The sequence below is a fragment of the Protopterus annectens genome, chromosome 4.part1, assembly GCF_019279795.1.
Source record: "Protopterus annectens isolate FY-2018-M chromosome 4.part1, PAN1.0, whole genome shotgun sequence".
Lineage (NCBI taxonomy): Eukaryota > Metazoa > Chordata > Ceratodontiformes > Protopteridae > Protopterus > Protopterus annectens.
Genome location: NC_056734.1, coordinates 143,050,267 through 143,062,509, shown reverse-complemented (window position 1 = coordinate 143,062,509; position 12,243 = coordinate 143,050,267). Strand labels below are relative to the sequence as shown.

Below are 12,243 nucleotides of genomic sequence, written 5' to 3'. Positions count from 1 at the left end.
AACCACACATGCCTTTAGGTCATACAGATAGTTCAAACATACAAATAACTTGGCAATCTGCAGCACCCAGCTCCAGAACTGAATACAAGGTCATTTCAAATGCCTAACAGCATGCAATCAGCTTCTTTCTTTAGTGGCTCATTATTGGTTTCATGTGGTGGTAGAGGAGTTAGGATTGTCAGCTGTCCCTCAGTTCATGGGTCAGTCTTGATTTGAGTTGGTATGTCGTGTAGGAAGGAGTAATTTTATTTCTGTAAATATTGCAAAATGCTGTGATACTTGATAGTTTATTATGTTACAGAAAACAGGAACAAAATTATGACATTAGAGACTGAGTATTATATTCCAACTGTTTTTTTTCCTTGCTTAATCTGAGGATGTGATTTGTTTTATAGTTATCAGAAATATTAGTGTTATGTGTTTCAGAAAATAAAGCCTGAAATTCAATTCAAGGAGTTTTTTACAACAGTATGTCCCTGGAAATATATCCAGTAATCAACTGGTCAAAGTAACTGCGGATGCCTTTGAAACTGGATTCTAATATTCACCCCAAATGCTTGCATCAAAAAGTATCTTTTCCTGTGAATATGTCTTTTTAAGACATCTGGGAACAGATTATAAAAGATCCCTTTGATAAAACTTGAATACTGAGGCACCATAAAAAAAATGTCCCTTCAGGCATTAAAAAAAAAATCAACCACCTCATTTCATTTCCAGCACTCTGCTAATCATTGATGCAGGCATTTTGTATGAGTAATTATAGCCTGCAAGATCATTTGGTGAAAAGGGTAATTCACAATCAGTCACTATGTTCTGTTCCTGAAAGGCCACAGTTTTTCTGGGGGAAAGAAGGGTTTGGGAATCTTAATTCAATAACTGTGACTTTGTTTGATAGAAACATCTAAAGTCTCCACCTAGGAGATGGTTTATTTACAGGTTAGACTTGTTAATACACTGATCCCCAAATAAAAGCCTGTATAATAAAGATATCGCCATGTGTTCTGTCTCTATATTTTATACCAATATCCCAGAAATGTATCCAGCCCCATGTTGTACCAGAATAATGCCCTGACTGCTGCTCCCTAGCTGAATCTGCATTCACCTAGCAGCATGGGCACCGGTGGGATCAGGTGAGAAGAGATAGGAAAGTCCAAGCTGGCTGGTCCATCCTGAGGAAAGAGTGGCTCTTCAACTGTGTGATGGAAGATTGGCTTTATGGTGTTGATGAGAATTTCAAGGTGTATTGCAAAATGCTGGGAAAACTACTCATGTACCAATACACTTGCCCTACGTTTCCTGGATTTCATTAATTCCAGTGCCCTGGACCAGCTCATTCTTATCCCCACTAGAGGTAGCAACATCCTTGACCTGGTCATTACTAACATGGGCGACCGTTGCTCTACACCAATAGTCAACTCCTCCCTGGTTAGATCCGACCACAAACTAATCACCTTGGAAATCCTTATCCCTCCCTCCCACCCCACCCCCTCCCGCAAAGGTAACCACCATGAAAAACTTCTCCAAAGCTAACTTTGGGCTCCTAAAAACAGAGGTGGCTAACTTCACAGCACCCATGCAAATGTAGATCAGTTGCATGACCACTGAATCATACACCAATGCACTGTACAAACACGTACAAAAATGCATGGATCTCACCATACCCAATAGAACCAAGATGCTCTTCTCCAAAAAAAAGGAAGCCAATCTGGTGGTCCCCTGCCATAAACAAACTCTACAACAGAAGAAGGAAACTGATGTGGAATAAGGTGAAGTCCTAAGACTGGAAAAAATCCCTTATCAGCCTCAACAAAAAGTTGAAATCCCTCATCAAATCCTCTAAAGCTAGCTATGAAAACAGAATTGCAGCAGATAGTAAAGAAAACCACAAGGCCTTCTATACTTATGTAAAGAATCTCCACGGCAATAACCAGATTTGCTCTGAGCTACTGCACAATGGTACCTCCTATACTGAGCCAGCAGATATTGCCAATATCCTGGCCGACAGATTCATCGCCAGCCTCTCTCCCCCAAGGGACCAGTCACAATACCAGTAGATTGCCAGGCACCCAGTATTACTGCTGCACAGGTTAAAACAACACTGTCCAAGACCAATAATACAGCTTCTGTGGGACCTGACAATATCCCTGGCTGTGTTCTATATGAACTACAGAGTGAACTGGTGCCTCACCTGTGTGCTCTGTTCAATCACAGCCTCACCTCAGGCTTTGTCCCTACCAAATGGCACACTGGTACAGTCATCCCTCTCCACAAAGGAAGAGTGACTACAGACCCAGGGAACTATCGCCCCATTAGCCTGACGAGTCTGATATGCAAAGCTATGGAACACATCATCATGGACCTAATAAACAAGGATAGAGGAAATCTCCGAACTCTGGATCCCTCACAGTTTGGTTTTGTGAAGGGTAGATCATGCCTGCTCAACTTGGTCAACTTCTTTGAGTCAGTCACCAGAGCTGTGGATGAAGGCAAGGTGGTTCATACAACCTACCTTGATCTGGCCAAGGCCTTTGATACCATTCCCCACTCAGGGATCATAGAAAAACTCACTAAGCTAGGCATCAACCCCTATATCACTAGGTGGGTTGCAAACTGGCTCACAGGTAGAACCCACAGTGTGAAAGTAGCTGACTCCAAGTCAGACTACCGACCAGTCATGTGTGGAGTTCCACAGGGTTCGGTCCTGGGTCATCTCCAGTTTGGTATCTACTTCTCTGAAATCCAAGCCAACACGAAGAGACTCTGGCTGACAAAGTTTGCAGACGATTGCAAGTTGGGAGCTATTATTAACTCCCCAAGTGATGTTGACATCCTATAGAAAGACCTCACTGAGACCAACGACTGGTGTCAGAAACATGGCCTTAAGCTCAATGCCAAAAAATGTGTCATCATCCCCTTTGGGAAAAACCCAGTTCCCATGAATTACCACATCGATGCTAGTCCACAGAACACAGAAGGCATTATAAGAGATCTGGGAACACAGGTTGACAGCAACCTCTCTTTTGACCTCCACATTGCCACTGTGGTCAGAAAGTCCTTCTATGTGGCACATCTCATTACTAAGGGTTTTGCATCCAGGAAGAAAGAGGTCATTGTCTCCCTCTACTCTTCCCTCATTAGGCCAATAATTGAGTACAATGCCTCATTTGGCATGTACCTCACTAAACACCTGCAACAGCTAGAGAGTTCACAAAATTATCTCACAAAGAGGATCCTAAGACCTTAAACATTTGTCCTATATGGACAGACTAAAAAAACTCCAACTATTCTCTGTCTCATATTGCCTACTTAAAGGTGATCTCTGCTTGACTTACAAAGCCATGTATGACCCAGCTCTGTTAGAAATGCTACATCTAAAGAAATCCCAATCACTCCACACCACATGCTCCAGAGACCTCATTACCACAATCAACATAACATGCTAGAGGGGCAGGCTCATAACCTAGAGACTGCCCATGCTATGGAATAGACTTGCCAAACATATCAAGTAGAGCACCTCACTGGCACTCTTCAAGAGAAATTTTGATGAGTGGATGGGAAATAGAAAATTCACCCCAGGGATCACTCCAGTGGCTTTACTCGACAGAGGCACTGGGAACTAAGGTCGGGTGGCATGATGCCAGGGTAATCCTATGGGCTAGGCTTGTAAAGGCCCCAGGGCCATTAGCCTATACACACCTATGAACCTATGAACCTATAAAGAATAACTGACCCATCCCTAGAGAAATGTAGTGCCCTATGAGGGAACCAGAATTATTATTCAAGGGAACCCGAGAAAAGCAATCCATATTAGTCATTCAAGTGATGTAAAAATGAATGCCATGGCATGAAATTCATGTAGTAGCCAAAGGTTAGAAGCTGAAATTAAATTCTTCAACAGTAAAAATAAATATTGGGTATTGCAAATGTGTCTGCCTTCAATGTAATGGTGCACTTTGTATTATTTTTTTTCTACCACAGTTATCTTTTTTTAATCCATGAATTAAAACTCAGATTTGTTTTATCATTGCAGCATACCAGTGTAGGTTCTTTAGGCTCGGGGCAGTCATTGGTATCTCCTGGCTCCTGTCTACAAGAGTTTCGTGTCGTACCCTTTATAGAATGTCATGCAAATGGGACATGCAGTTTCTTTGCAAATTCGTACAGCTTCTGGTTGTCCATATTAGAGCCATCACAAATGTTTAGGTAATCTGCATTTATTTACTTTATTTCTTTAATTCTGTAATAAAAATATAATAATTATACCTAATGGTGGTGTCACATGAAAGTTTTTCTGATAGTCTAAATGTATTTATAAAAAAAACTTGTTTTGATGACTTCTAGTAATAGTTACCAATATATGTTTTTTTGCATTTTTTTTTCATCTTCATCTAATGGCCTGAAATATCTACTCCCCCTCTCATTGTCCACATGACTCATTTTTGCCCTTAATAGTGTGAGGCAGGATAGAATAACACAGTGCCTTTACAATGTGAGGACCTTTTTCTTTATGGGCTATTTGTATCTCCTTCCAACATATGTGGACATTCCATGACCCACATAATCAGGAGAGTGCAGGCTTCTGTAACCTTTGATAATCTGACAAGGTCCATTCTACTGAACTATGCTAAATGATTGCAGCTGTTACCCTAAGTGGCTGCAGGACCCCCTAGAAATCATTACATTAGTGGAAATAATAATCTACCATTACCCCAGAAAATAAATGAATGGTACATTACCCCAGAAAAGAAATGAACAGTAATCATTTATTTTCAGCATTACATTGCTGTTGCAGCAGCCTAAGTTATTTGGGTTATATCCTGCCAAGGATTTATTTTATTTTATTTGTATTTGTTTTCCAGGGTAGAACACTAATCTCCATGGACCTTTTACAGACCTAACCCATGAGAGGTATCAGGTTAAGCGACTTGCTCCAGGTCACACAGTTAGGCAATGGAGCTGAGGGAATCCAACTTTGCATCACTGCACCACAGAAAACAGCTCATTAACAGCACCTTAATCTAAACAACTGCTAGGTCAGGATATGACCAACTAGTTGAGATATCAAAACAAAAGGGTACCTTCCATGTGTTCTAGCTGCCAGGAATTCAAACAGAGCTCCATATGAAAAGCAGTCAAAGCACCCAAAGCTTCAGAGCTTTTTTTGTCACTGACGTTTACTCCTTCTTGGGGTTTTGTGAAACTGAAAGTCAGCCAGCAATCCGTCAAAGCTGAGAAAATAAGTCCCCCTTTGGGAAAATATGTCCACTATTTTATTTTTCTGAGGACAACTACATTTTTTTCTGTGAAACTAATATTATATATGCTAGGAAATTTATTTTGTTTGGAATGTCATCTTGTACCAGGGGATTTTAATACTGTGAATGCTTGTGGAAATATTTTGTGTTTAAATGTTTATTTCAAGCTTTTGTAATATTCTTGTATAGACTTTATGTTTTGGAGTGGAACATGATGCTTTTGGGCACTGTCAGGATTGTTTTTGTACTTCAAAAACCACCTTTTTATTTGGCACTGAGTTTACTGACCCTTATGGGCTATGCTAACAGTCTGTGAGGCTTCCTTTGCAGTTGGACCTATGCAGCAGTTATCAGTCTCCTCAGCTCTTTCTTCCCCCATCTACAAGACAAAGAAAGTTGTCAGGGAGTTTTTGGGGGGCCAGGCCCGATTTGCCTCAGCCACTGATGGTTGACTGTGCTATGGCCATATTTGGTTCCTTGAGCTGGTCATCATTTTCCTCCAGTACTTCTGGTGTAGCATCTACAGCCACTAAGGATCAGGGGACTTATCCTCTATGGCTGTAATGGTACCATCTACACAGAAGGGAGAATAACTCTTGCTGGTTTTGGGAAAGATAAAAGTGAAGGTCTCCTACATAGAATTTGAAAAAAAGTTTGATCCCTGGGAGAGTATACCTGCTTTGGTTTGGTTCTTTTCCAGGGAGTTTCCTAGGAAAGGAAAAGAAAAAAAGAAAACTTGACATCTGCAGTTTCTATTTCAGTGGACAGAGAAGAATTGCTGGGATTTGCTAAGGAAATCATTTCTGCCTTTTTCTACCTCCTCTTCAAAAAAGAAGAAAAAAATAATTATTTCTTTTCTGACTCTGTTTTTCAGTCAGAAGAGTAGGGCTTGTAGGGAAAATATGCTTCAGAATTTTCTTCTCAACCTGAAGATTTTGATTCTTAGTAAAGTGTTAATTCAGACTTCCTTCAATAAGAATGTTGCTTTTCTGAAACTTTATCTAAATTGAAATAAGTTTTTCAGTGGGATCAGAATGAAATTCATATTGCCCAATAAATGTATTATGATTTGTTACAATTGGATATTCTTCAATATGCAACTGTTCCTCCTGTTTTATCAGATTTAGTTTACCTAACAGTCGACCTCCTGCTACAAAAATCCTGATAAGTTAGACAGGGTACCTCAGACTCACAAATACGTGGTTCGTAACCCTAATGCAGCTCGAGAAGTGATTTTTTATTTTTTATTTATTTTACATTTGTTAACCGGGAAAGTCCAAATGGATATAGGTCCATTTTCAGCGGAGGCTCAGGGAGAAAAGCTCCAGACATACACAACATGGATATATACAGTGAAATATTACAAAATGGACATTTGTTCAACAATAGATACACTGATATTCAGGATTTACTAGAATACATACAGGAAATTAACTTTTAAGGGAGAACACATACATTTTTAGTAGTACACATGCATTTTAGAAGTACATGGCTGTGTCAAGTTATCATCCTCTCCTTAGTACTTTCCAGAGTCATGTAAACAATCTTCTAAATCAGTTAATTAATCAGAGTAATAACAATGAAAGTTTCTACATGTAATAAGGTTTTCATTTATAGATAGTATTTGAGGAGGGATTAGTCAGGGTTTGCACAGGGACATAGCCAATGCATTTTTATGTGTTTTTTTTAAGAGATATTTTGAATTGGGTTAAGGAGCAAAGTATCATAAGTTGTGCAGGAAGTAAGTGCCGCAGGACGTAAGTTCCAGATTTTGCCAACAGAGTTGGTAAATAGTGATTCACCAGCTAAGTTGTTGGATTCAACAGTCTGTACTAGCATTCTGTTGGAGGAGCGGAGTGTTTTTAGGTTACTGCAGGGGGTGATAATATGTTTCAGAATGGGTGTGCTGTCTGGTTGGTAGAGAACTTTGTGAACAACTATTAATTGGTTATATAGAATATGGAGGGTAGTTCCAGCCAGCATAGTGATTTAAGGTTTAGACAGTGAAGTGTTCTATATGCTGAACCTGTGGCAAATCTGGCAATATTATTGTAGCAGCTAGCGAGTTTATTGAGGTGAGATTTGCTTAGGTTTATGAGGATGGGTGAGGCATAAAGAAGGGTTAATAGCAAATGTGTATGGGCAATCACAGTCCTAGCTGATGGGGTTAAGATTTGTTTAATCTTATATGAAGAGCCTAGTTTCCTATTAATTGTTTTAATAGTTGTGTTGACATGAGCATCAAACTTAAGGTTGTTGTTGATTATTACACCTAGTAGTTTAGTACTTGGTTCTGGGGAAATTATGGTACCATTGTTAGATTTTATGGTGAGTAATGGTAAAAGGACCTTATGAGTGGTGGTGAAGAGTAACAGTTTAGTTTTATTTGGGTTTAGTAGTAGACTGTGACCAGTGAGCCAGTTCTCTACTTTGTTGAAGGTGTTTTGGGATAAAGATTGTAAGTCTGTGGTGGAGGTGGCAGCACAGATTAAGGTCGAGTCATCTGCATACTGAATACAATTTGCATTTGGGATGACTTTATGCAGATCATTAATGAAGATGGAGAATAGGAGGGGGCCTAATACAGACCCCCGGGGGACTCCAAGTGTGATTGGTAATAGGGAAGATAAGTTATCTTTCCATAGTACAGCTTGTTGTCTGCCACTTAGGAATGAAACCAGTTAATTGCTAGGTTGTCTGTGGAGAGTGTTTTTAGTGTCCCTAATTGTAGCTGGTGGTTTACCATGTCAAATGCCTTGGAAAGGTCTAGGAAGAGGGCAGAAGAGAGGTTGTTGTTATTATAATTTTGATTTACTGTGTGGAAGAAGGAAAGAAAGGTGGTGGTGGTACTATGGCAAGGTCTAAATCTGTGCTGGGAGGGAGCTAGAAGATTGTTCAGATTAAGATAGGCTAGGAGTTGTTTATGGATACATTTTTCCATAATTTTAGCCAAGGTTGACAGGATGGCTATAGGTCTGTAATTTGAGAGTTCAGTGGAATTTCCCCCTTTATGGAGAGGAATAATGTGGGAAACTTTCCAGATAGAGGGGATATAAGCTTCAACAATACATCTATTGATTAGTATTTAAATGGGATATGCTATTTCATCAGTGGCTTTTTGGAGATACTCTGCGCATATTAGGTCAGCTGACAGGGTGGTGGGTTTCAGTTTTTTGACTAGTGACCTAATAAAAGATGTTGGTACTGGCCAAATGTTGAAGAGGGTATGATTATTGGGTGTGGGACTGGTAGAACTTGGGCTATTGGGAGCTAGTTTGTTGGCAAGGGATTGAACGGTTTCTGTAAAGAAAGTGTTAAAGGTGTTAGTAACAATTTTTGGAGGTTTTTAGAGGGTAGTCAAGGGGGTAGAGGTAGACGATTGTCCTTGGTGGAAAAGTTTACTTATGCGAGACCAAAATTTTTGTGGATGATTTTGGTATTTTTGTTGCAGATGATAGTTGTAGTTTTTTTATCTAGCATAAGAGACTTTTTTGTATCATTCCTTAGTATTTATATATAAGGTGGTCTTATGGGGATTTAGTGGTTCTCCAGGAAGTCCACGCTTTATTTCTGCATATGATTTTTCTTGCCTGGTATCTTTTGATAGCCATGGTGCTACTTTATTATTGGTTCTGATAGTACATTTGGGAGCATGGTTATCCAGGATAGCAAGAAACTTAGAGTTAAAGTACGAAACTGCTTTATCTAGTGGAAGCAGTTTTAAGTCAGTCCAGTCACATTAGTTAAGTTCGTTTTGAAATTTAGTTTGATTAAAGTTCTTATTTCTCTTTATAGTTTTGAAGGTGGATAGTTTTGGGATGTCATTTTTTTTTTGCCTGAGTATATAGGTCCACACTGTTGGTTAGTCAAGTTATTAATGCTAATGCTATTCTGTCTATGCATGGAAGGATGGAAAGCTTTTGACAAATTTTGGAAGAAATATTATTCTTCTGCCACATTAACATTTAGAATTTTAAGCTGCCAGTCTCATATGTTAAAGATTTTACTTCTGTCTTTTGAGAATATGAAAAAAATAACTGTTAACCTTTCTTCTTTCTGCAGTGAAAAATTCTTTAAGTGCCTCATTTGTTTATGTTTTTCGTGTAATTAAGCATGTCTTAAAGTGCTCTTATGATGCTGCTGATGCTGTCAGCAGGACTGCTTCTTCTGGGTCAGTCATGATTTGCTTTGTTATATTCACAAAATCTCACTGAAGATGTTAAAACTTAAATTAAAAATTTGCCCCTGGTCAAAGATGTTCTGCTCGGCCCTTCTGCAGCTGAGGTGCTTAAGAGATTTGATGAACGGAAAAAATTGATTAAAGGGGTGACCCAAATCTTGTAACCTTCCTTTTTTCAGACAAATAAAAATGGCTCTTCTACCTCAGCTCCCTTTTTTAAAAATATTAAGCAACAAGCTGCCTATACCTCTCAACTGTCCAGATTTGTCACAGAATGTCCAGATTTTTGGCACATATTTTTGGCTGTCCCTCCTAAAATCTGTGGTTTTCTGGCAAGTCACTGGGATCATCTGAGAATTGAAGTCACTAAATGACATACATTAGAGTTTCAGACTTCAAATCCTTCAGAAAATGTATGTTAAAACAAACTCTGTTACTCTAGCAACCTTCTAAATTTATAAGTGCAATATTTGAAATATGTCCCTATTTTTGGGCCTTTTTCCCCCATTTTGTTGGGCTTTGTCCAGATTTCTTCCACTAAGAGGTTGAGAGGTGTGAAGGTGCCAGCAAACACAATTTTAAAAAGGAATGGCAAGGAGACTCCAAAAAGAAAGAGAAAGAAGAGAAAATGAGAAGTTATGTACCTACCATAACGTTCCATGTTAGTTGTCTTCTCTCGCCTTCTTTCTTGCTTGATGGGTTCGGAGCCGATCCTCAGCTCCGACTCGGCACTTTGCTAAGCTCGAGAGTCACTTTTACCAGCTCGAGGCAGCCCCATATCCCATGATGCAAGGCGGTAAGTACCCAGATCTCGTTTGTTGTCTATAGGCAATAACACCTAGCATAAAAACTTCCCAAAAGGAAGAAAGAAGGCAGAGAAAAAGCCTGAAGGATGGGTTAGGAAGACCAGAACTGTATGGTCTTAAGAAGCATTCTTCCATGTAGAGAGAAAAAGGTCTGTCCAGGCCAGGGGGAAGGAGGGAGGGTCGCAAGAAAGAAGGCGAGAGAAGACAACTAACATGGAACGTTATGGTAGGTACATAACTTCTCAATGTTAAGTTGTCAATCTCGCCTTCATTCTTGCTTGATGGGACCGCGTCCCTAGCACCTCTATCCTGGGTGGCTCAATGGAACAGACTCTTGAGAACTGTAGAGCCAAAACTGGCTCTGTCCCTGGAGGCCAAATCCAATTTGTAATGAGAAACAAAGGTATGAGGAGTGGCCTAAGTGGCTGCTGCACAAATAGTGTCTAATGGAAGTCTAGCCTGAAAGGCTGTGGAAGTGGCTAAGCTTCTGGTTGAATGCGCTTTAGGTTTCGAGCACAGCTGTTTTCCCCTGAGCTGATAGATTTCAGGGATGACAGAAGAAAGCCATCTAGATAAAGTCACTTTTGAGACAGGAAGGCCTTTTTTGTTATCAGCATAAGAAATAAAGAGCTGATCGGATTTCCTGAATTGTTTTGTTCTGTCCAAATAATATCTGAGTTGGCGGTGAACATCAAGATAATGTAATTTTTGTTCCGATCTGTTTGAGTAATTTGGGAAAAATACAGGAAGGTCAATAGACTGATTCAAATTACTCTTTGAGGCGACCTTAGGCAAAAAGGTCGGATTAGTTCTCAAGGATACCCTGTCTTTGTGGAAGACCAAATAAGGGGGATGAACAGAGAGAGCATGAAGTTCAGACACTCTCCTAGCCGACGTAATAGCAACCAGGAAGAGAGTCTTCCATGAAAGAAATTTCAGGGAACATGAAACAGCTGGCTCGAAGGGAGGAAGAATCAAGGATGTCAGCACTAAATTTAGGTCCCATTGAGGAGGAGGACTCCTGACTGGAGGTTTCAGGAGAAAAATTCCTTTTAAGAAGGCTCTACAAAGCCTGTGGGACATAATGTTGTGATCTGCGAACCCAACATGAAAGTTCGAGATAGCAGCCAACTGAACTTTGACCGTGGAAAAAGAAGAGCCCGCGTGAAAGATTTCCGCTAAGAAATCCAAAACTGCTTGAACTGGAGCAGTAAAGGGATCAAGATTTTTAGCTTTTGCCCAACAAGAAAAGCGTTTCCATTTGCTGGTATAAATCCTTCTAGTAGAGGATTTTAGGGAAGCTACTATGATGTCCCTAACAGGATTAGAGATCATAGGAAGCCTGGCTAAGGAAGGAAGTGGAGCAACCATGCTGTGAGGTTGAGAGAAGGGATAGACCGGTGCAGCTGACCCGATTGGTGAATCAGAAGGTCTGGTACTGGGTCCAGATGCCACGGCTGCACCAAAAGGTGATGATGGAGGAACGGAAACCAAATCTGTCGAGGCCAATAGGGAGCAATGAGAATCATTTTGGCTCTCAAAACGGTGGCTTTCTGGAGAACTTGTGGAATCAGTGGAAAGGGAGGAAAGGCATAAAGAAGTCCCTGGGGCCAATCCTGGGTTAGAGCGTCTCTGGGGGGATGGCCTGGCAGTGGGAAGAGAGTAAAGAAGTCTGGGCATTTGCTGTTTTGGGGAGTAGCAAAAAGATCGCAACATGGGCGGCCCCATTCTAGAAAAATCTCTTCCACTATAGATTGTTTGAGAGACCACTCGTGAGGCATGAGAATAGCTCTGCTCAATCTGTCCGCTAGAATGTTGGTTTTCCCAGGGATATGCGTTGCTACCAGGAACCGATGAGAGGAGATCGCCCATTGCCAAAGTCTGAGAGCTTCGACACAAGGGGTAGGACTTGGTTCCGCCCTGTTTGTTGATATACCATACTACAGACATGTTGTCTGTGTGAACTGCAATTGTTCCCAAGGGAAGAAAGTCATTGAGGGCT

The 12,243-nt window shown here is 40.4% G+C and overlaps 1 protein-coding gene across 1 annotated transcript in view; it reads left to right on the top strand.

Moving 5' to 3' along the window:
* LOC122800784 (collagen alpha-3(IV) chain-like) overlaps nucleotides 1-12,243 on the top strand; it is a 1,680,215-nt gene that overhangs the window by 1,617,525 nt on the left and 50,447 nt on the right. The window contains exon 51 of the mRNA XM_044070045.1: nucleotides 4,031-4,203. Coding sequence (XP_043925980.1) covers nucleotides 4,031-4,203 — 173 coding nt within the window. The remainder of the gene's footprint in view (nucleotides 1-4,030; nucleotides 4,204-12,243) is intronic.